Genomic DNA, 26,045 nt, shown 5'->3' on the forward strand with positions numbered 1-26,045 from the left:
GTTGATTTAGGGGGGTGTGCAGATTCGGGAAAAAGAACGGCTAGGTATTTTTTCACTATCGGAGGTACAACGTTGAGTTGGATGTCCAAACTTTAGAAAATTTTTGCTCTTCAACTACGGAGGTAGAATATATAGTCGTTGCAGAAGAAAAGAAAGAGTTGATATGATAGAAGAATTTTCTGTCAAAGCTGGGAATAAAACAAGAAGACGGTGTTTTCCACTGTGAAAATCAAAGTCCATTACATCTCGCGAAAAATCAGATGTTTCACAACCAAACAAAAGCCATAAATATGAAATATCATGTTATACGAGAACTTATAATTGATGTTATACTAAATCGGAAGAAAATCCTTCATACGAAGAATCCAGTTGATATGTTTACTAAGGTGGTACCAACTGATAAGTTGAAGTTTTCTATGGCTTCAACAAGACTTCTAGGATTGAAGAGGAGTCGGAGAAAGGGAGATAGAGAGGGGGGGGGGGGGGAGTGTAATAGAGGATACAAACTTGGTTGGCATAGGGTGTAAAGAGTGAGATGGTTGAGACGATGCAGTTTGCTTGGAAGTGTAGGAGGGTGATTGTGAGAGACCAATAGTGGGCCGGTGGATATTGGAGGTGGTGGCAATCGCACGAGAGGAGGTTGTACTTAGGAGTGGGCAAGAAGCTAGCGGAGGGACCAGATGGAAGCTTGGTAGCAGTAGGGTGGTGAGGCAAAGATATTGGCGGTGACCCTAGGAGGTTGAGAGACATATTATTGGGGTCATAGTTGGTTTGAGGAATGAGTATGAGGGTGGTGATGTGGAAGTCATATAGGGAAACGAAAAATAGATTGAACATGTGACAAATTTTGAGAGCTATTTAATCGACCATGAACCAGAGAGAAAAGCCAAGCATGTCATCGAATGTGTATTCAATTGAGAAGGAAGCCTACAAGGTAATTTGAATACGATATATATTAACCTAGCTAGTTAATACAAAATATAGAAACTATGGATAAACACAAAAAAGATCCTCGAATTATATTGGAATGCCCGTAACATATGCTAATGAATACTAAGTTTAATTATTGAAAACCATATCTGAAAATACCCTTGACAAAACAGTTATTGCCGTTAGAGGTAGTCAACTTACTGAGTGTAATAGTGAAAATGATTGTCCGCATACATGTAAATTCCAACAACCTCAAAGCTAGATGGCATTATATTCAACACACAAATGAGAATATGCTTAGCTTGAAAAGAGGCCCATATTTGATAGTGGATGCTTGTGATTGAACTGATTACATGTTTAGGATTACTAACCAGGGTGGAAGCAGCTCCGCAAATGTTTGGCGGCATCTTCCCTCTTATGTGTTTCTTGGTTCTCGATATCTGTTGACTCACGTCCTTTGATTACGCCGCAATTCTCTATGGGTACATCTTCAAAAACATAATATTATTAATTAGAACATATGACAAATGTATGTCACTTACAAAACGAGCAAGAACAAAAAAGAGTTTGCCGATAAACAGCCTAAATTTAAATGCTTTAGTAGTTTTGGTAAGATTGGGATGGGATTTTATGAGAAATAATTATTTTTGGTAGAGAAATCAACCAACTTGGATCTTAAATCAGCTCAACTGTGATCCATTTGGGTTAATTACCCTGAACCATAAAACAGGTTGGATCATTGATTAATTACATCATGATCCATAACAACACATAATTAAAAACATAGTACCACTAGTTATGTTGTCCTAAATTACGATACATGTGCCCGTCAATCAAAAGGTCGAGGATTCAAGACACTAGGACAAAGGTGTAGAATTTAGGAGTAGGATTATAGGGTACGTGAGTTAGCCGTTCTAAAAACAAAAATCTATACCAAAACAATGAAGTAAGAGCAACTACAAAAACTGAGAAACATACGGGAATAAACAAATCTTTGATAAAAGTTGTATGATTTTCCATTAAAATATCCCTTGAACTTTTCAGCAATAAACTTCAATGGAGCTGATTTCCCGTTATTTTCTGTAGCCATTTTCGGGTAGTCCTTTATTAATCCAAATGCAGCCTCTGCAAATGTCATATTCAAAACCAAAATAAATATAAATATGCGCAGAATCTAATTAAAGTTCACTCAATGCATGCATACTTGAATCCTGATTATATGGATGTATTTGATGTTTCTTGCCATCTCTTAAATATCTAGAAACGTATATATCCACTCTACAAAGGTTTGATATGTGTAGTTTAAAGTCAACTATGTAATAGGCTTCTAAAAAACTCACCCCAAAGACCTGCAGTGATTACCCTTGTGAAAAGCGTACAACCATTCACGCCCTCAAAGGGATTGTGACACCCTTCTTCTTCGGAAAGACTAATATGACATCTAGTAACATCGAGTAAATATAGAAAAGTTTCTATGTGAGAACCCATAATAGCTCTAAGGATAGGTAAGCATTTCTTCTTGTCAGGAAGGAATAACAAATGTTGATTTTTCTTCACCAACATCTCTGCTGCCCTTGCGTTGCCAACAAATGCAGCGTGGTGCAGTGGGTTCGACTCTCTAACTGTTAGCAGGGTTGGAAGTGAGGCCGGGGTTATCACATCCAGTAGTTCCTTAACAAAGTGGTTATTTTGACATGTACCAATTGCAACATGGAGTGGGCTTTCGTTATCGTCATTGAGTTTACACGTCAACGCATCTCTGTCCACGATGAACATTTGTTGGGCTTTCTTCCAGTCGCCATTTAGAGTAGCTCTATAGAGTGGTACGTACTTTGCCTGATCTATTTCCATTAAAAAAAAGTAATAAATATATTCAACAACTCACGCGCAAATTTGGAAGAAATTAAATAAAGAAATAATACAAACGATAGTATACCCAAGCCAATTTCACTTGTGGAATTTTTAAATTTGTTCAAAAAAACATCATTATTCAAGGATTACATCTTGAATAAACACTATCAAAATAAGATACATATTCAAAAAACACCAACAAAATACATATTATGTTCGAAAAACACATCTTTATGATTTGAGGTATTTTACATATTTAGTCTCTAACTTTTTTTTCTTAACTCGAATGGTTGATAGTATTCATATTTATTTTGCCGTTGGACCCTCATCGAAATGAAAGACTAATATACCCTTATTACTTTCATTTAACATTTATTTTTATTACTTGTTAATTATTTATACAATTGATATATTTATAATAAATAACAATATTAATTGTATAAATAATTAATTAATAAAAAAAATGTTAAATGGAAGTAATAAGAGTATATCAGTCTTTTAACTCGATTAGGGTCCGAAATCAAAACAAATTTAAACAATAAGGATTATCTAAGTTTAAAAAAAAAAAATAAAGACTAAAAATATAAGCAATCCAAACCATAGAGATGGAGTTTCTGAACATAACATGTACATATATAATTTGTTGGTGTTTTTTAAACAAATATTGATGGTATTTTTTGAATATATAATTCTTTAATAGTTCTTTTTAAACGAATTAGAAAATTTAATGGTGTTTTAAGTCATTTTCCTGACTTACTAGGGTTGGTCATGGGAGCAGCCGAAGGAGTACTATAAGTAGACTTTAGCTTTGTCCATACATCATTAGCTGTGGAAAGGCCGATAACAACATCCATCACATCTTCACACAATGAACCAAATATCCATGCTTTCACAAGTGCGTCCGACCTTTTCCATGACCAATCACTTTCAGTCCTATCTTCCATCTTTTTAGAGCTGCCATCGATCTGCACCCGGTTTTTTAATTTGCCATCGACGAAATCGTACATATGATTGGTCTTCAGAAGGCATTCCATGTCTTCCAGCCACTGACTATAATTGCTTTTACCAGACAGCTTGATGAAAACAAAGTTGGCTACATTGACGTCAGAAGGGTACGGATACTCTAATGGAGACCCTGCTATATATCAAATAAAATTAATACAGAAATTTTACTTTAAGTGTAATTTAAAAAATAAATAAACGAAATATATTAAGTTAATGTAATATACCCTGGTCGACTCTCCCTCTTTTCTTCCTTGGTGGAGATGAGGTGGAGCTGGGCGAGCAGTACTTCACTCCGCTCATGCCTAATTAAGAAGGAAAGGTAAAATATATATGTATGAAGATGAGTTCCTTTTGCTTAGAAACGATATATAATATATATAACCAAGTTGTAGCTACATTGCAATAGTACATATCATTCAATTATGAGGGATCCACGCGTTTATGGTTGTGGTAATTTATTAAGACTGTAATACTATTAATAGTCGTTGAGACTTCGATTTACTTTATTCGTTGACTTGACAAATAAATTTATTTTATTATATGCAAAAAAGGGCACTACACTAGAAATTAGAAAATGAACGGAAACCAATAATAATTAGAATTTGCAATCTATAAGGTCATTGTTCTTTCTTCAAGCATAGGAATCCTATATGTCCGTAACGGGAGTAATGGTAGTGTGGATTAAAGCCAATTATGGGTTGTAACACCCAATCTAAAACGTTTCTTTCTATCTCTCTCTTGTGTTTCTCTTTTGTTCACTAATAAACACCAACTCACACAATAGTAAATGGGTTGTGATAGTGTATGATGATGATGTGGAATGGCTTTCACACATATTCATACCTTATAGCCTAAGCATGGGTGTGTTTCGTGTTAAGTGTTATTCATTTATTTGTTTATAGTAGGTCTTTTTTGTAACATTCATGATCGATTTATATCAAGCAAATGAACTATCGAAGAATTTGAAATCAACAAAGGAGTACACCAAGGAGACCCTCTCTCTCCTCTCATTTTCATAATTGTTATGGAAGGTCTCAACGTTGCCCTAAAATCTGCAGTGGAGAAAGGATTATTCAAAGATATAAAAATCCATGGGAATTGTACTTCCGTCTCTCATCTATTTTATGAGTACGATGCTCTATTTTTACCTATTTCCAAATGAAACTTTATATTTAAACAATTAAATAGGTACACACATGCATAAGGTATATGCCATTATTTTTTGGCTTATAGTATATTTATAATTTATTTTATTTTATTTTTAATAATTTAACTTATTAAGTTAATTTATATTATAATATTTTAAAATTTTAAAAAAATTTATATCTTAAAAGTATTTTAAAACGATGATATATGTAGCAATCTTTAATTAATAATTTGTAATTTGTACCTTTTAATTTCTAGTTAATGTAATATTTCAGTTTTACGTATTAATATTATTTATAAAAAATATATAATAAAATATTGATGTGATAATCTATTGAACTCTTAAGAGTTTAATGGAGTGTAGAGTTTAATAGATAAAATAGTATAATTAGTGGAATGTTGATGTCACAATCCAATAAACTTTTAAGAGTTTAATGCAGTATAGAGTTTAATAGATAAAATAGTATAGTTAGTAGAATGCTGATGTGAAAATCCATTGAACTATTAAGACTTCAATGCATTAGAGATGGCCTTAGATCTCTTCTAGTGGACTTCAGTTTCTCGCTGCCAATCGGGTGTAGGTTTCCATGTGGTACAATCACTCTACCAAAGGTTAGCTTTCTGTTACTATTTTATTATTTTATTTAATTTGTATTTGTTTCAACCTATCGGATAAATGACACCTGCGATGCCACTACCACATGGTTTGCTAGTCGTCTAGTTTATGCACAGATTTATGTAATCCAAAAAAATTCCATCAAATTACCTACGAAAGTATATCCATATAGATTCCATCGGAAAAGTATCGGTATTTTCCAACAAAACACGGACGAAACTTTAACTATTATTTAAAAGTATAATTTCATTGAATTTCGTAGGAAATATAATAGCGGGAATTTGAAACGTTTTGACAAGTTTTGTTTTTTGCTTTTCCCTCCATTCTTTGCCTCCCCTCCCCCAACCCCCAATGTGTGTATATATATATATATATATATATATATATATATATATATATATATATATATATATATATATATATATAGAGAGAGAGAGAGAGAGAGAGAGAGAGACAGACAGACAGACAGACAGACAGACAGACAGACAGACAGATAGAGAGAAAGAGAGGTTCAAGTATGCTATTTAATTATTGTATGGATGTACGAATGAATATGTGCCAATTATTCCTAAAGGGTATTTGTGTAATGTTACATTATAATTAATATTTTGAAATTAATTAATTCTGGTAATTATCTCAATCAAATTCTAATATATTAGGCATTTATTCAAGAATATATATATATATATATATATATATATATATATATATATATATATATATATATATATATATATATATAGTCAAGATCAAATAAAAAGGAAATTTTTGATTGAAAGATAAGAAGTTTTTTTTTCTACATATTTTTTTCGCAAACAAATAAAATGAATCATTAGATGATTCATTTGTAAGATGATTCACAAGAAAAAATTCTCAAAAAAACATTCACAAGAAAAAATTCTCAAAAAAACATCTCGACGATTCATTTATATAATGATTTTGTTTTATTCACTAAAATTGTCATAAAAGTGAACTTTTTCTTATATATATATATATATATATATATATATATATATATATATATATATATATATATATATATATATATATATATATATATATTGGTATCGTGTGCGTTTTCTTCCATCCCATATTTTACATTCCTCGTGTTCATATCTTCTTTCTGCTTCAGAGTTTTCGTGAATGAAGGTATTTTTTTTATAATGTTCCTTTTTGTCATCTATTCTTTCTTAATTTTATTTTTCGTTTCCTGGATGTTTGTCACACCCCCGAACCAGACGGTGGAAACGTTCGGGGGCGGGTGACTTCATCTTGTAATTTCATCACAGTTTATATAAATGAATCAAAGACAACTTCATCACCATACATAAAATATACCGACCATCATTGTATTTGTTTATAACAATGCATCCAAAACATCAAGTATGGTGAGAAACAAAAATACAACAAAAATCTTCATTCCTTATCGACCAACCTGTTTTAACGTGTTCCTGAGAATATAAATCATTTTGCAAAGCGTCAACATATAAAAATTTTGGTGAGTTCACAAGCATGTTTGTATGAAAAGTTTTGTAGCGGTTTCTAAACACCAGAAAATCTGATATTTTTTGTAAAATTAATTTGACAGTTTTATTTCAAATATTGTATTAGAGCATGTGTGATTTTGTTTGATAGTATATAAAGAGAATTTCCCTGAAAATCCTATATTTTCTGTATAATGAAAAAGTGTGGTCTTAACCCTAAGACCTGAGTGGTGAAAGTTTAAACGTGAATAGTAACTTTATAGTCCGTACTTTGTATCATGAGTATAGTATGTGCATTCCGTAAATTTATTTGCTTGTTATTCTCTATGTGAATCGCTATCACCATACTTGATATGACTGATATGTCTGTCATGACGTTCTTCAGGCGTCGGTTACGGTAAGACATTTTTCACCCTAGACTGGCTTGTCTATCTGTAGCGAGTAGTTTAGGTGTGGGGTGTCATCCACATATAGATCTATACACAAATTCTCGCTCTCCCTCCAAGAGACTCTGGTTATAACTACAGGGTTTACGGTGTACGCTAGGCAGGTACGAACAAAGAAATGTCTCACAAGAGCCTTAACTAAATTTACGTGAATGGTGTATCCCATAATTTAAAATTGTAAATAATGTTGCAAATGTGAATTTTGACTACTAACTAATGGTGATAAAAATATAACTATTTTTTATCTAAACTGTCAAAATATTTGTTGTTATTGTGAAAAACTTCTAGTTATCCCAAAGTATCGTGAATAATTCGAATGTATTAGAATTCTCACTAACGGCTCGATTATTATAGTATTTATCATAAAAGGCCCAATTTGAATATCATTATCACACATGGCCCAATAGGATTGTAAATGGGCTTATAAGGCCCAATTAGAGTAAACATGTCAAAACGTGTTGGTTTGTTATCAAATATTCATTATAGCTCAAATAGTACCAAAACTGACATAAAAGTCTCACCTTTATTAAAAGTGACCATTTTGGCCCAACAAAACCGTAATTGACAATAAAGACCCAGTTTTGCCAAAATTTAATATTTTTCGGCCCATTAAAGCCAAAAATTACAAGAAATACCCATTTTTGTTAAAAATGACATCTTAGTCCCAATAAAACTGTGTTTTGTCAAATTAAGCCCATTTTTATGAATAATGATTTTTTGGCCCATAAACCCATGAGTTGTCAAATAAAGCCCATTGTTGTGAAAAATGATACTTTTGGCCCATAGAACTGTGAGTTGTCAATTTAGGCCCATTAAAAACGCAATTGATACTTAAAATCCCATTTTGTTTATCTTTATTGTCAAGTGTGATCCTTTTGTATACTTTCTATAGTTTTCAAATAACTTTTAACATGTTTAATTTTTTCAAACATCATAAAAAGTTACTTCAAGTAGATTTCTTACTAACATCACTAAATCTTGGATGGGATTTCGAAGTTGTGAGTGTTTAACATATTTTCATGTCATATTCTCACATCATAACATGAAAAATATACACATACATGCATAATACTAAGATTAACCACAAAACTAGCTTGAAGAGAAAACAAGGGGGTATGAAGCTCACCTAGGTGTTAGATCGGTTTTGAAGAGAAAGGAATGATGATTTTCGGCCTAGCTTGCACCTTTGGGAAGAGTATCGAAACTTTGATGGTTCTAGAGAGCTTCAACACGAAAATGTTGTTGTTAAGGAGTGATATTAGGGTAAAATGGAAACAAAATACCTCGAGAATGATAATAGCTTACCAATTTAGGATCTTTGATGAAGACTCTTGATTTCTTACACACACTCACGATTTCTTGATGGGAAAATGGCATGAGTTCTTTGTGTTCTAGAGAGAGATATGAGAGGATCTTTGGTGTTTTTGAAGTGAAAAATGAGGGTGATGGTGGGGCTTTTTAGTCGAGTTTAAGGAGAAAAGAGAAAGAGGGAGAGAGATTAATGTGGTCATTGCTTAATGGTTAATCACTTATGCCTAGATGTTTGACGAGGTGTCACAAATTGCTAACACCATCTTTATATATATATATATATATATATATATATATATATATATATATATATATATATATATATATATATGACCAAGAATAGGAGGGGGGAGGAAATAAAGAGTGTTGGGCGTGGATTTTGAATTGTAAATTAGACTACATTAGCCCATTAGAATTTTTTTGATCCATGTGGCCCCACATACGGGTTTACGGCCCAATAAGGTTAAATAAATGAGGTTTTGGCCCATAGGATCAAATTGAGAGGTTATCGGCCCAATAAGGCCCATTAAGAGAGTTTTAGTCCTAAAATAATGTCAAATGGAGTATTGGTCCCAATATGGCCCAAAGAAGGTGTTTACGGCCGAATATACTATTGCTTAATGAATTTTCGGTCCAACTAGGGCCCATATGTTGATTCTTGGCCCAAAAGAACCAAGTTGTGGGGTTATTGGTCCATTAGGGTCTAATAAGAAGGTTTTGGTCCATTAGAAGGTTTTAAACGAGAATACAAGGTCTAAACCCAAAGTTGAGTGAATGAAACTTTTTGGATTAGGTTTAGGGTTTTTACGAGGAAGTTTCGGCTAAATTCAAGTTTTGGATGTATAAACTAATGTATCATTGAAGTTTGGTTCACATTTAACCATAGTGTTATACAGTTTCACAAAGGATGCTAGTTGTACATGGATAGAAATTTCTAGCCCTAAAATGCTAGTTGGGATAAAATTACAAGTTCTTGTGTTAACGTCATTTGATCCTTGTTGAATTGCATTGTTTACTTAAGACTTATTGCAACTTGAACTCCAATTTACTTGTCTCACTTTTGTTTTGCTATACTTGTTTACTTTTAAGATTTTACCCTATATATGATTTCTAAAATGTATACTTCCATGTACAAGCACCTATATCCTTTTAGTCTTCAAGGTTTTCATTTTAATAGGGTTACAATTTAGACCTTGCTTGATCTAAATATTTCGGGTTGTCACATCATCCCCTCATTAGAGGGAATTTTGTCCTGAAATTCAAATTCTCAGTGGAATATCAAGGGTTGAGGAAAGATGTGTATACTTCTGTTTCTCTTGATTTTCTCATTCCTAAGTGAACTTAGATCTTCACTTGGCGTTACAGCTGATTTTAGCTATTAGTGTTTGACCTTGGTCTTTTGATCTCCCATCCTATGATCGCCACACACTCTTTTTCGGGGTGTGAGTTCTTTTTTACCATGGTTTCGTCAAGTGGGACTACGAGAGCTTCAACAGTCAGAAACTTATTAGTGTTGAATACGTGGAGTGTGGGATGTATGCTGTTGAGTTCTTATGGTAACCGAAGGCTATTAGTTATCGGAACTATCCTGGTGAGGGTCTCAATTGGTTTCCTAAAGATTGTGTTCCTGGTGTTCTAGAGGTAGTGTTCCTAGGCCTTAAGAATTAGCATTACTGCTACCAAGCTTGAGGATGCATGTGACGCAGCTGGACTTATGAGTCCTAAGTTGCCTTGGGAGTTTTCATCTTACAGAATATCGAACTAGTGGTATGTCAACCATTGCTTGATTCTTAGAGTTGGTTGAGGGGGATGTCGATTTGGAATAAGGGATATCGATCCTCAACGATGGGTTTGCTTGACTCTTAATGTTCAGTTGCTCTATGGGTAATCCGCTTCTCCTCCTTAAGAGTTAGATGGGTGTACTCTGAGGTTAGCGGTTTGTTTTGACAATTTCCTTACTTATTAGGTTGTTCTATTGATTGGGAAATATCAGTTTTTGTGTTGGTGCTAAGTGATATCGAGGGTTTGGTTACTGGAAGGGTTCCAAGAGTCGAGTCGATTCCGAACTCAACTTATCACATAGGGAATGTTCCCAAAGGGACTTCGGGAACATTTGGGGGAGGTTATAAACCTTTGGGATTCCTTGATGTCTTTTGTTTCTTGCTTCCCATATTTATTATAGGGATAGGAATGAGTATGGTATTTCTCACCTAAGTGCTAGCGTGCCTAGTTACTAGAGATGGTTCGGGGATTTGTCGTTATGGTTGAAAGAGTTTTTCTTAATCGATTGGGAAAGTCGGAAGGCCTCTTTGTAGTGCTTGACATTAGTATGGTGAGGATCAAACCAGTTCGTGTCGAGTGACGATATTGGACTTCTTAATATAACAGATGTTAAGTCGACTTAGAAGAGAGATGATTGTTTAAAACGATAGTGTATTCTACATTTATATCCTTGATGCTTCCAGTTATCATTTTTATTATTACTACGAACATTTCTTAATGCAATTCTTACTAGGTTCCTCTATAATCGCTTGGTGTATACAGGTCAAGTATAATTAAGGTTGTGAAAACAGTCGACTGAGTAATTTTGCCCTTAATCCACAATCAAACAAGAAACTGGAAATAAGGCGGAATCACTCACTCTAAGCCTGCGGAGTTATAACTATGTATGACCTTAACGTATACACTAAGCCACCATAGCTCACCTGTAAGGATCCTTAGTTTTTATATGAATAACGTGTTTTTATTCGGTTGAAGTAACAATTTGTGATTTTAAATTTATTTGACAACGATTTTGGTGAAATTTTGATGCTTAAATATTGTTGTTTTGGGACACACCAAAAATCTGGGTAGGGTTCCTTTTTGTTTCTTCATGTCCAGTTGTTACACTCCTCCTGCTTCCCCGTCATGACTCTCTGTTGGACAATCCCTCTTGAAATGTCCCATATCACCGCATTTGTGGCATACTGGCTTTATTCGAGCTATAAGAGTTGGAGTGGTGTGCTGGGCTGGAGCCCTACAGGAACGGGCGGTGTGCCCCTTCTTGTTGCACCTATTGCAATGTAACTCCCAACGGGCTCCACTGTGATGGAAACTACACTTGTTTCATTTTGGAAGGTTTCCAACATATGGTTTCACTAGTTTTGGTGTGGTAGATGTCATGGAAGCATGTACATCAATAGTATGTTGTTTCTTCGAGGGCCCTTGAGTTGGTTGTCCCTTTTTCTTACTCCCAGACTTCGCTTCCTACTCTTAGGTTTGGGATTTGGGGTGCCTTAGTAAGTTGTCACTCGTTGGTTTTCATGATTGTTACTACGATAGGAACTTTCGATACTGTTTCCATTTTTGTTGGTGTTGGTGTTGGTGGTGTTGAGTTGCGTCATGATAGCTGTCACGGTAGCTGCTACGGTGGCTTGGAACGTAGTGGAATCTATTTGTAGGATTGATGTCTCACCGGTATGCTGGTTATTTCTGTTGGATGACATTTTTCTGTTGCATGATGATAAGAAAGCACATAAGTAACGATGGTCATTTCTAGTTGTACTCTATCTATTTATATTTACATATAAATTTTGCGTTTTGTTGTATGATTCTTAATGTTTCGACCTACATCCCTATGATGTATTTATGGTGATAACTAGTAGTAGGTATTGCACGAATGCTAAGTCTATCAATAGAGTACATTAATATCAGTACACTTAGTTGATTCATATTACAAGGATTCTTAGAGGGCTCACCTCTCTTGATTTACTACTTTTAGTTGTAAAGAAATACATAATAAACCTAGGACCTAGTGTGAGTAGTGTAGTGATGCTCACATGCTGAAATAACGCACAAGGAGTTCGGCCAATTCACTCATCTCACGAGTGATATCATCTTCCTCCTGTTCTGCTCGAACTGCCCTAGCTTCGGCTACAAAGAGTTGTTGCTTGAGGTTGGCTATTTCTTCCTTGAGAGAGCATAGACGGTTAGTAGGGCTTTCCTGCACTGTGCGCTGGTCTGGTATGGCTTTCGAAGGGTAAGACTCGCTAGGGATCCTTCCGCTGTCTTCATTCTTGTCTGACTACCCATCAATATTCTCTCCCTCATAGTTCATTTCTTGATATTCTTCACGTCCCACTTCTGGGTTTCCCCCTTCAACCTCTTCTTGTTCTTCATCAACCCCTCCGTTGGCCACCAAGGCCTGGTAGTAGGGGTCTCCAAGCTGGAACTCAACCATGGTGTCTGTGTGAGAATGGAGGTGTGAGAAGGGGTAGAAAGTGTACGTACGAAAGTTAAATAATATCTTAAAATGCTCCTATAGTATTTTATTTGTTTATGTTCGATTCATCAATCCTTTGGGTACTATGTTGACTAGTTTCAGATTCGTTGCCCTCCTCGATCACTCCCAAACACATGTTGGTCGTATTTTGAATAAATATGGTTGATCAGGCTATATTTATCCCCAATACGATTACCTAACTGCCTGGGTTTAACCGCAATGTTCCAACTCCTCAAAAAACTTTTAAGTGTTTCTTATCTTTATACAGAGTGTTTTAGACCCATTGTATTTATAGTTGCATATGTTGTATGGTTAGATATTCTAGTCCACTATAAACAATGCTCTGATACCAATTTGTCACACCCCCCGAACCAGACGGTAGAAACGTCTGGGGGTAGGTGACTTCATCTTGTAATATCATCATAGTGTATATAAATGAATCAAAGACAACATCATCACGATACATAAAATATACCAACCATCATAGTTTTACATCATTGTATTTGTTTATAACAATACATCCAACACATCAAGTATGGTGAGAAACAAAAATACAACAAAAATCTTCATTCCTTATCGACCAACCTGTTTTAACGCGTTCCTGAGAATACAAGTCATTTTGAAAAACATCAACATATAAAAATGTTGGTGAGTTCACAAGCATGTTTGTATGAAAAGTTTTGTATCAGTTTGTAAACACTAGAAAATCCGATATTTTCTATAAAAAGTAATTTGAGAGTTTTGTTTCAAATCTTGTATTAGAGCATGTGTGATTTTGTTTGATAGTGTATAAAGAGAGTTTCCCAGAAAATCCTATATTTTCTGTATAATGAAAAAGTGTGGTCTAAACTCTAAGACCTGAGTGGTAAAAGTTTAAACATCAATAGTAACTGTATAGTTCGTACTTTGTATCATGACTATAGTATGTGCATTTCGTAAATTTATTTTCTTGTTATTCTCTATGTGAATCGCTATAACCATACTCGATATGACTAATATGCATGTCATGACGTTCTTCGGACATCAGTTACGGTAATACATTTGTCACCCTAGACTGGCATGTCCAGCTATAGCGAGCATCTTAGGTGTGGGGTGTCATCCCTGTATAGATCTATACACAAATTTTCGCTCTCCCTCCAGGAGACTCTGGTTATAACTACAAGGCTTAAGGTGTACGCTAGGTAGGTACGAACGAAGAAATGTCTCTCAAGAGCCCTAACTAAATTTACGCGAACGGTGTAGCCCATTATTTAACGTTATAAATAATGTTGCAAATGTGAATTTTGAGTACAAACTAATGGTGATAAAAAATATGATTCTTTTTATTTAAAGTGTCAAAATATTTGTTGTTATCGTGAATAACTTCTAGTTATCCCAAAGTATCGTGTATAATTCGAGTGTGTTAGAATTCTCACTAACGGACCGCTTATTATAGTATTTGTCATAAAAAGCCCAATTTGAATGTCATTATCACACATGGCCCAATAGGAATGTCAATGGGCTTATAAGGCCTAATTAGAGTAAACACGTCGCAACGAGCCCATTTGTTATCGAATAATCATTTTAGCTCAAATAGTACTAAAAAGGACATAAAAGGCCCACCTTTATTAAAAATGACCATTTTGGCCTAACAAAGCCATAATTGACAATAAAGACCCACTTTTGCCAAAATTTAATATTTGGCCCATTAAAGCCGATAATTACAACAAATGCCCATTTTTGTTAAAAATGACATTATAGGCCTAATAAAACCGTGTTTTGTCAAATTAAGCCCATTTTTATGAATAATGACATTTTTGGACCATAAACCCATGAGTTGTCAAATGAAGCCCATTTTTATGAAAAATTACACTTTTGGCCCATAGAACCGTGACTTGTCAATTTAGGCCCATAAAAATGCAATTTATACTTAAAAGCCCATTTTGTTTATCTTTATTGTCAAGTGTGATCCCTTTGTATATTTTCTTCAGTTTTTAAATAACTTTTAACATGTTTAATCTTTTCAAACATCATAAAAGGTTACTTCAAGTAGATTTCTTACTAACATCAATAAATCTTGGATGGGATCTCGAAGTTGTCAGTGTTTAACATATTTTCATGTCATATTCACACAACATAACATGAAAAATATACACATACATGCATAATACTAAGATTAACCACAAAACTACCTTGTATTCTCCCCCAAAAGATAGTAAAACTCGAAAACAAGGGGTATGAAGCTCACCTTGGTATTAGATCATTTTGAGTAGAAAGGAAAGATGATTTTCGGCCTAGCTTGCACCTTTGGGAAGAGTTTCGAAAGTTTGATGGTTTTAGAGAGCTTTAACACGAAAATAGTGTTGTTAAGGAGTGATCTTAGTGTAAAATGGGAACAAAATACCTTGAGAATGATAATAGCTTACCAAGTTAGGATCCTTGATGAAGACTCTTGAATTCTTACACACACTCATGATTTCTAGATGAAAAAAGGAAGGATTTATTTGTGTTCTAGAGAGGCATATGAGAGGATCTTTGGTGTGTTTAAAGTGAAAAATGAGGGTGATGGTGGGGTTTTTTGCCGAGTTTAAGGAGAGAAGAGAGAGAGAGAGAGAGAGAGATTAATATGGCCATTCCTTAATGCTTAATCACTTATGCCCAGATGTTTGATAGGTAAATTGCATGTTTACATGCAATACAATTATGAGGTGTCATAATTTGCTTACACCATCTTATATATATATATATATATATATATATATATATATATATATATATATATATAGGGTCGAGAATAGGAGAGGGGAGGAAATAAAGAGTGTTGGGCTTGGATTTTTTAAGTGTAAATGAGACTACATTAGCCTATTAGAAGTTTTTCGATCGATGTGGCCCCACATACGGGTTTGCTGTGACAACCCGAAATTTCTAGCTTACATTCTTCTTTTATATCAAAGTTAGCTTCGTTTTGCTATTTTATAATGAAGTTGTGGGTCTAAACAAGTGCTTTAAGCTTAGTATAATTGAGATACGTGTCGGAGGATGGGTTAGTTTGGGTGTAGCATTGGAAAAACGGGCCAAACACACCAAACCAGGTGTGTGCAGCCGCATACTAGTGTGTGCAACTCCTCTCAAGTATCATCCGGAAAGGTAACATCTTTCACCAAGAACACCAAGAACATCATGTTTTCTGGCAGCATAGCTGGCCACACACACACATATAGTGTGTATTTTGGCCATAAACTCTCTTGTATAGCCTTTTAACCCTTCGTACAATCACTTATGGTTGTAACACTTCAATATAAGTGTTTACTAGTCCCTAAAGTGGTCCCAATTCAATAATTAATTGTGCATAACACTAATTATATTCATATATGTGCCAATATATGCTAAATAGGATTCGCGTGTGTACTCAAGTCACCACTTGATACTTAGCAACAGATCCAACATTGTCATCAGAACCACTCACTACAAGTGAGTTCATACCCCTAAATTAACCTTTGAAAGGATTTTAAATGCTTTTATGGGGGGAATACAAGTTGAATAATTATAGTTATTATATCAATCACATGTGATTAATGACTACCAAGTAAATGGTTTTCTTACTTTCCAAACTATTTATCAAACTGTTTTACCTCAAATCTTCTTACAAACTCCTTTAATTGTCAAATACTTTTACTTAAACTCTTTTAAACTTATATTCTGTGTATCTGTATAAATATAGTTATATAAGTAGGATTGAAAGGACTTAGGACTGCTAGTCTACCCTGCTTCCTGTTCTTGTTTGATGTGGTCTTAGGGTATCAAGGTTAGTTGTCCGAAGGTCGTTTGAATCCTAGTTATATATTATGTGTATATATATATATATATATATATATATATATATATATATATATATATATATAGATATAAAATGTTATTTCTTTCATCCAATTCCATGCCTTTGGGTAGCAAGGGCATACAAACATGTTCATACATTACTAGTAAGCTACCATAGGGGTAGTTTAGGAAGATACTATTACTAGAACAATGAAACATACAATGAGTCAGTTCATACATGAGTCAATACATACTATGATGAGAATCAAACATGAAACAGAGTGAGGAGAAACAAACAATAGACACTATGACGAGAAACAAACATACAGGCTAGACAGAGAAAGAACGCACAATACAGCTAGCACACATATACATTACATATACTTTAACACAGTTATGTGAGCCATTAAACAAGGCATGGCACTACCTGCCATGACTTTTTTTGTATTAGAATCTCCTTCATTAGGGAGCGTATGAGTTTGTGTATAGATCTATATTGGATTGACTATCCTACACCTTGCTGCTCGCTATAGTGGGACTTGCAAGTCTACGGGTGCCAACATCATTTTTACGGCATCTTACATTGTCGTTTTACTATTGAGTTGGTAGCAAGATACAGGCCGATCACATGTTACCTTAAAAATTACAATTGCTTAAGGTACTTAGTACAATAGTAGTTACTTAATACAACACTACAATACTATAATATTTCCCCATTGTATTCACTTCATGATCATGCCCACGATGCACGGTGATGCAAAAACTATATTTTTAGTTAATGATAGTCAGAGTTGGGAAAATACACACTCTTACATGAGACGCACACACAGATACTAGATGCCTGGGTAGAAGGCTACTTTTAGTAGAAAACATAGGGTTTTCTAGGAGAGTTCAAACAAATACAAACAATACAAAACTTAACAGAACTTATACATTACAAAACATCTTATAAATGATTTCATACAAACGCAGACACTAATATACTTATGATCTCACCAGCTTTAAAGCTGATACTCACTTTCAAAATAACTTGTATTCTCGGGTCACCAGTAGACAGGTACAGGTGCCGGATTTTGGGAAGAAAGAGCTTGTTCAAGACTCCTCTTTTATTTTGATGTATATAATTTTTGGTGTCTATATATCTTGACAGAACACACTTGTATGAAATTATACTATTAATGCAATAGATAATGTTGTTGCTTGTTTACTACTCTGCATTGTTGTGATGCTGTACATGACGTCCTCCACCCCAGAACATTTCCGCCGTTCACTGGTTTTGGGGGTGTGACAGATTAATATCAGAGCATTGTTTATAGTGAATCGAGTGTATCAACCCATAAAAGATATACGAACTATAAACAAAAGCGGGATTAAAATACTCTGATAAAGAGTTTATACTTTTAAATAATCAAATATTTAATTAAGTATACGTGCTTGCATTCATACTAAAATAATTGTCACTAGGACAGCACAAAAGTATTACGATTGTTGGACTGCACAAGTAGACTTAGAGACATATGGTCAACCCTGGGAAGATGTAGCCTGATCAACTACATTATCCGAGGAGTGATTAGCATGTGCCTAGGTATGGCTGTGAAGTTGCAACAAGTCTAAAAACTTACCAACACTACTACAACGAGAACAGTAGAACAGAACACTAAACTTAAAATGCTATAGGAGTATTTTGTGTTACAATAATCACTTTTCTGAGAATTAAAGATCTTTATTTGTATGTCAATAGTTGCTTAGTGGATACATTACGGGTATATTTGCCTAGGATGTTATAGCCTAAGAATCTGTAAATCTTTGCTTTACTTCCTGTTCTTGTTTGATTGTGGGCTTAAAGTTAGGATTCACTTATTCAAAGGGCTATCCTGTCATGAGTATATATAGCTGGTATGCACTAAAGAAGTATTGGAGTAACTGATAAAGATCATCTAATAATTATCGAGTTAGTTTGTCTATTACTTATTTCCTTATCCCCATTATCGCATAGATTAAATGGCTGGATTCCATATCCCTGGAGACCCGTACTTCCCCAACCACAGCAATGCAGGATGGCTAGAAGAGGAACCGGAAGATGATCACCCGATTCCTTTGGATGATCATGAAGCTGAAGGCTTTTCTGATGGTTATGACTCGGAACCCGAAGTCAACAACCTACCTCAAGTAGGAAAAGCCCCGAATAACAATCCCCGACCTGCATTTCAAGGACCCACACCTCTGTGGGCGACCAACTTGAATACTTGGAGCCATGAACAGGGTCAACCCATTCCCTACAATGGGGGCAAAATTTTCTACAACCTCGCTGATGGAGGTTCTGCTGACAGAGTTTTACCCATCATGGTTAGAAGGTGTTAGGGTGCAAAGTCATTCTTGGATGTAATGTTTTAGGCTTTCCTCTTTGTATGTGTAAATGGGTTGAGTCTTTTCCTATAAATAGGAAGTGAGTGACTCCCATTATGGAAGGAATGATTTGGAGTGTTAGACTAGAGAGAGAAATTGTATACAAACCCATTTGTATAATCTTTCTAGATCTAATAAGAGCTTACACAGATTTATTTACTCCTTGTGTTCTTGAATTTGTATGATGAATCACTAGATCTTTTCTAATTCCGCACATGCCATCATAATCAACATCACTACAATTGGTATCAGAGCGGGTGTTCTTGAATCTCATCAAGAATTGATCCTTGATGGCTATTTTGATTTGGTGATCCTTTTTTTTCATTGATCTTCGTGTTTAGAGAGTGTTTTTGTATTCTAGAAGTCGAATTTTTCCTTGATTTGATCCATAATTCGACTTTCTCTCTCTAGAATACTTGTTTGTATCACTTTCTCTTTCTAGAAAACCCATTCACAATCACTTTCTCTCTCTAGAAAATTTCAAGTTCTTGTAATCATGGAGAAATGGATGATACGTAGGAATGATTTTCAAAGTGAATGCTCATTTGAATATCTTCTTTATAGCTTAACTGTTGGATTGATAAGTGAATGTGATATTGTTGTAAATGGAGAAAAGAATGAAGTTGGAGAATTAATTAGTTGTCCAATTTTTCGAACCAAACATTTGTTTGATCGTTTGATTACAACATATAAAAAGAGACGAAGAAATAGAAGAGATGGAGAAGTCATAAAAGGAATTTCTCGTGTCGAATGCAAATATGGAAGCAATAAACTTGAATATTATGCAAATTGTCGTGAAGCTCGGGATGGTGTTCTTGATGATGATGATGTTCAAGAAAAAGGAGTTCAATGTGATGTTCTTGATGTTCAAGAAAAAGGAGTTCAAGTTGATTCTCAAGATGTAAAAGTTTTTTGCTCAATTTGAGTTCAAACCGATGATTTTTTGTGTTCTTGTGATTCGTTTGAAGGAATGATTCCTTATCGGAAGCCGGTGGTTCAAGAATTTCACAAATATCAAACTCCAAAAGATTTGATTCAAACTCAAAATGTTCATGTTGTTGAAAGTGGGTTTGTTCATGAAGTCAAGTCTTCAAGATGAAAAAAGATGAGAAAGAAAAAGAAGAAGAAGATGAATCGAAAGAACAAGCGGGTTTACTCACAAAAATCGTCATATGTTGTGAAGTCAAAATCCGTGAAGCAAATTTGGGTTCCAAAGCAACAATCTCCAAGTGTTGAATTGAATTTGAAGTCAAACCCCAAATGTGTTGGTGGTTCTTTTGAAGATGTTCTTGGATCGTTGAAGAACACGAAGAACACGAAGAACGAGTTGTACATCTCGCATGGTGGGTGGTACAATGTTCGATTTGGAGATTTTCTCATTCCAACAAAAGAACCAAGATCTTCCAAATTTGATTCATTTGTTGAAAACGGAACTCGATTCGTCAAAAAGGTATCTCAAATTCTCAAATGGATTCCAAAACGTCCATGATTTCGATTCGTAGTTTGCGTTTTCATTTTGATCGATTTGTTTCGTTGGATCTAATCCGTTTCAACCCCATTGGTGATCCAACTATTTTTTTTAATGATCAATAATATTTGTTTTGAGGCTATTTGTTGTTGATCCAATTCATCTTTTCTTTGATTAAGCCCAACTACTCTTGATTTAGCCCAAATTTTGATTCATTACTCGTTAAAATGATAATCTGGCACTGTTCATAAATCAATTAAGCCCAAAACATATATTACTTACTGTTTCTTTGATCCGAATTCAATGTTGAAGCCCAAAGAATCCCTTAATCAAATATGAAACAATTCGTTCATTCCTCTTAACATGCTTGAAGTTCTTGTACTCTCGATTGTTCTTGGCAGTATTCATACGAATGAGATTTCATCTTGTTCTTCTAAACAATCGATGCGTATAGATTTGTCTTGTGAATCGATTTTATATAGTTTGGACAAATCACAAAATCGATTATGATCAAGCTTTTCTTAAGAAATCATCAATTGATTCTTTGATCTTGTTAATTCTGGTCAAGAACAGAGGTTTAGAATAGTTGTCTGAACATGTTTTGATCTGGAATTTGGTGATTGAATCTTCAATTTCATGTTTGTTGACTGTTAATTTCGAAAAATCAATCACTGCAAAAAGTCGACTTCGATTCTTAGATGATGAATAAATGAATTGAAGGCAGAAATCGAAAGATATATGTTATCTTGAGGATTCAGGTGTCGAAATCGAGTTTGATTTGGGGTTTAATTTCAAAATGAGAAGTGTGTTCCTAATGAACGACCACTGTGTTCGTTCATACTTGCACTAACGATTAAGAATGATTGAAGATTTTGAAGTAGACATTTGAAGAATTGAATGATTTTGATATACTATTGATTCGAAGGTTTGAGTCGACGTCAACAAGCAGATAGGTTGAGTCGATTGAAAGTTTTAAGAATGAAGATTCGAAAATTTGATTTTGGAATTGGGGCGAATTCTTCGAATGTTTGGAGTTGATTTTTGTCGATGTGGTCTCTGTAATATTAAGATTCGAAGATTTAGAAATCAATGGTTGAAAGTTTGTTTTTGTGATCGATTTTCGAATGTTTCATGTACAAAGGATTGATGAGTTTGGGTTGATAGTTTCGAAGGGTTAATGATCGATTTCTTCGAAGGTTTTTGGAATCTAAATTCACGAAAAATTGAATGTTCAAGGTCGACTGGAACGAAAGGAGTTGGAATCGACGACATAAGATTGGCTTTGAAATTGTGTTAATGTCGATTTTGGAGTCAATGTTCGAAAGGTTAAGCTGATTGTGAGTCGATGTTGGAAGTAATCTTTTACTGAATTTGCAGTTAATTGTTTGGAATCGGTGATGTCAAGTCGATGTTGATGAAAAACGAAGGATAAAGGCTGTGAGAACAAAGATTTGGAAAGATGATTTGGAGTCGATAAATCGAAGCCTTTCCTGTATGGTCGATTGTTTGGATTGTGATAAAGAACTAGGTTAACATACGAAGGGTATTTGGAGTTTGAACGAAGAACTGTATGAACTGGGTTTGTTTAGGTGTTTTGAAAGAAGTGATATTTGGAATGAAAAACGAAGGGGTGTTGATAACTGATATTCCAAGTGTATTTTAATTAGGAAAAATGAAGGGTGTATGTTTGTGAATTGAAAGGGTATATGCTGAATATTCGAAGGGGGTGTATTGCAAATTTGTACGAAGAAAGTTACTATTCACTATTAACTCTTCGGATGCTTCACACGTAGCATGAATTTGCACAAATGGGAATTTTTCAAATCTGGCCCCTGAAGCTTCGAATTTTTGGCACTTCGCAAATTAACACAAGTTTCGAATGTTAGACACTTTTCACCCAAATTCGAAATTTTTTTGGAAGCTTCGAATTTTGTGGGAATCTTCGTATGAATTGTGAACAAAGAGCAGAATTTCGAAGATGGTCTCTGAAACTTCGAATTTTTGGCAGTTTGCACCCAAATTCGAAAAAGGACTATTTTTTGCTGAAAATTGATGAAAGTGCATTTCAGGCCCCTGCAGTTTGTGCAAATTGACACTTTCTACCCAGCTTTGAAAAAGGGGGAGAGTTTTGCATATTTGGCTGTTTTGGACGCAACGGGTCCCTGCAAGTTTCAAAAAGTGACAATTTCTACCCGAATTTTGAAAAATCTTGCAACTTTCACTCAAAAAGTCAAAAATTTTCATAAATTGAAAATTTTTATGGCTTTTTCGTGATTGTTTTTTTCCGTGCAAGATTTTTGGTGATTCATTTTTGGTACACATCAAGGGGGAGTATCGTGAAGACTATTCCTCGGGTGCTTCTCATCCTTAGTGGGTTTTATAATCATTTTTTGATTATAAAAAGGGGGAGAATGATGGGTATTCGAAGCTTCTCGAGTTTGTCGAATATTCATTTGCGGATTTGAAGACTGGTGTTACTTCGAGGGGGAGTTTGGTCTTGATCGCGCTAGCTCGTTAAAGATTAAAGCCGGACATCCAATCCTAACTTTGAGGGGGAGAATGTTAGGGTGCAAAGTCATGCTTGGATGTAATGTTTTAGGCTTTCCTCTTTGTATGTGTAAATGGGTTGAGTCTTTTCCTATAAATAGGAAGTGAGTGACTCCCATTATGGAAGGAATGATTTGGAGTGTTAGACTAGAGAGAGAAATTGTATACAAACCCATTTGTATAATCTTTCTAGATCTAATAAGAGCTTACACAGATTTATTTACTCATTGTGTTCTTGAATTTGTATGATGAATCACTAGATCTTTTCTAATTCCGCACATGCCATCATAATCAACATCACTACAGAAGGATATCGCGGAACACGATACTGGGGCAATCATTTATCAATCGAATGTTGGAGATTGATGCCAACACTGGTATTAACACTGTACACATTCGCCAACTAGAGTCTGCGTAGGAAAGGGCTCAAGTCAGCAATGCAATGCTTCAGAGGGAGCTTGCTAAAACCCGAGCAGAAGTCAGGGAACTTCGAACTCAGCAGGCAAGATCGGATAGGCATATAAGGGACATCGAGCGTCTTCTGTCGGATTCGAGAACTCACTCTAACAGTTCTCGTCGCTGATAGATTCTTATTAGCTTTTCTTTTGGATATAACCTAGTTATGTAAAAACTTTAGGCTAATTTCCTATCCTTGTAAATCTAAGACCTGATAGGTCTTGACTAGGTCGTAGTCTGTCAAAAGATTTCCCATTATGGTTGATGTAAGGCCTCTTTATGTTGGCCATTTTTCCCAAACTTGTTACATCTACAATTCCAGTAATATTGACAGATACCTAGTCTTATGGGAATTATTATCCAAATGTCATCATCTATTAGTTCTAGACCTACATTAAATCGTATTGTTGCGCTATGTAGAGTTAGTCCATGAGTCATGTTCATAATTTATTCCATTAAATTCTTATCAATGTTTGCGTCTTCATAAACTTATAGATCAAAGATGCCGCCTCACAGAAATCCAAGGAGAAACCCTAATAACGAAACACCACCTACTCAACCACCTACTCCTCAGTTCGACACAACAGCCTTGAATGCTACTGTAGCTGCAGCTGTAGCTACAGCCGTGGCTCAATACCATTCATCAGGTTCCACTAGAGGAGGAATCCCTTTTTAGTCTATTCAGGTGGAAGCCCCTGTGCGCTTGAGAGAGTGCTCATATAAGGACTTCACGAACTACAAACCATTATCCTTCAATGGGACGGGCGGAGTCATTGCCCTCTCGCAATGGTTCGAGAAAACCGAATCCGTTTTCGAAGTCTGCTCTTGTTCCGAAGATAACAAGGTGAAGTACGCTTCTTGCACCTTCGAAACTAAAGCCCTAACATGGTGGAATAGCCATGTTAAGTCACTATCTCTAATAGTGGCTAATGATATGGGCTGGGGATCTTTAAAAGACCTCATTATAGAGGAGTACTGTAACATCCCAAAAATACGAGCAAAAATTTTGTTTTTTTTTTAAAAAACATGCACTTAGCACAACATTTAGGAATAACTCATTCAACAATCATTTCATTTCACCAAAAAATGTTGTATGTCAGAAAACATTGTCAAATCATAAAAATGTCAGAGTATAATTTCCCAGGAAGATATCATAATGCGGAATACGAGTAGGTGTGTGTGTGTGATGTACGGCTACCGCGCCAGCTCCTTCCCCTTTGAAGAAGAGGTTCCTGAAACGAAAACTGAAAACTGTAAGCACGAATCTTAGTGAGTTCCCCCATAATACCTCATACCAGGCAAGCATACAATATGCAGCTAGGAGATACAGGCCTTGCCCACACTCCGCTAGCCGGGAGATACGGGCCTCGCCCACTCTCCACTATCTGGGTGATACGGGCCTCACCCACACTCCACACTCGGAGAGATACGGGCCTAGCCCACACTCAGCCTCTAACCCATAATATACAAGCATCACACAGACAACAAGTATAGACAACTCTATCATACATGCATATATCATAATCAACTCAACCAAGAGATACGGGCTCGGCCTACACTCTAATACTAACATCTCGTCTATACGGGCTGGCCTTGGTGCCTTAGACCTATTACTACTGAAAGGAAACTCACCTCAAAGTAACTGCCGATCTGTGTGGGAACTGACTGACTGCTGCTACTGCCGCTCCGGAGATCCTCCGGCTATAATTCCCACAAAACCCTTAGTCAAATACTGCTTACCGACTTCAGGGTAAATTGACCATTTACCCTTAACAAATCTAGAGTCCAGTCATAGACAACTGCCAGTTGACCAGACTCGCCGAGTTGGCTTGCCAACTCGCCGAGTCCCTTTCCCTTAGTCTGACCATAAATCCGTCTCTACTCATCGAGTTAGACGTTGACTCGACGAGCTTTCCTTCTATACCCAAGGCTAATAGTCCTTCATCCTACTCGCCGAGTTGTATGAACAACTCGCCGAGTTCATCTTCATCCGATGAACACTTTATGTTGTGACTCGCCGAGTTGCATGAACAACTCGTCGAGTCTGTTCTTGATCTAAGAAGGTTGCCTTGAACTCGCCGAGTCAGGGCATTGACTCGCCGAGTTCCTTCCCGGATGAGTTCAGCTTCCAACTCACCGAGTCCACCCAGGACTCACTACTCTACTCGGTACAAACGAAAAGGGGGAAAACTTGGGGACTCGCGACCCGACTCGCCGAGTTCGATGAGCAACTCGCCGAGTCTACCACATGCAAATACTATACACTCGATTTTGTTCGAATCCAGTCCATGCCATCTACAGATCTGAGTTCTTAGGGCAGGTT

General features: G+C 35.6%; 1 protein-coding gene across 2 annotated transcripts in view; it reads right to left on the minus strand.

Moving 5' to 3' along the window:
- Positions 1-4,146, minus strand: part of LOC111892083 (uncharacterized) — a 36,518-nt gene extending 32,372 nt beyond the window's left edge. The window contains exons 1-5 of one of the 2 annotated variants that reach the window (XM_023888147.2): positions 4,011-4,146; positions 3,539-3,919; positions 2,271-2,771; positions 1,909-2,055; positions 1,302-1,418 (exon numbers count right to left, since the gene is read on the minus strand). In XM_023888147.2, coding sequence (XP_023743915.1) covers positions 1,302-1,418; positions 1,909-2,055; positions 2,271-2,771; positions 3,539-3,919; positions 4,011-4,086 — 1,222 coding nt within the window. In that variant the 5' untranslated portion in view covers positions 4,087-4,146. The remainder of the gene's footprint in view (positions 1-1,301; positions 1,419-1,908; positions 2,056-2,270; positions 2,772-3,538; positions 3,920-4,010) is intronic. The other variant, XM_023888148.2, reaches the window with a different exon arrangement.
- Between the last annotated feature and the right edge of the window lie 21,899 nt (positions 4,147-26,045).

The sequence above is a fragment of the Lactuca sativa genome, chromosome 1 (genome assembly GCF_002870075.4).
Source record: "Lactuca sativa cultivar Salinas chromosome 1, Lsat_Salinas_v11, whole genome shotgun sequence".
Classification (NCBI taxonomy): Eukaryota; Viridiplantae; Streptophyta; class Magnoliopsida; order Asterales; family Asteraceae; genus Lactuca; species Lactuca sativa.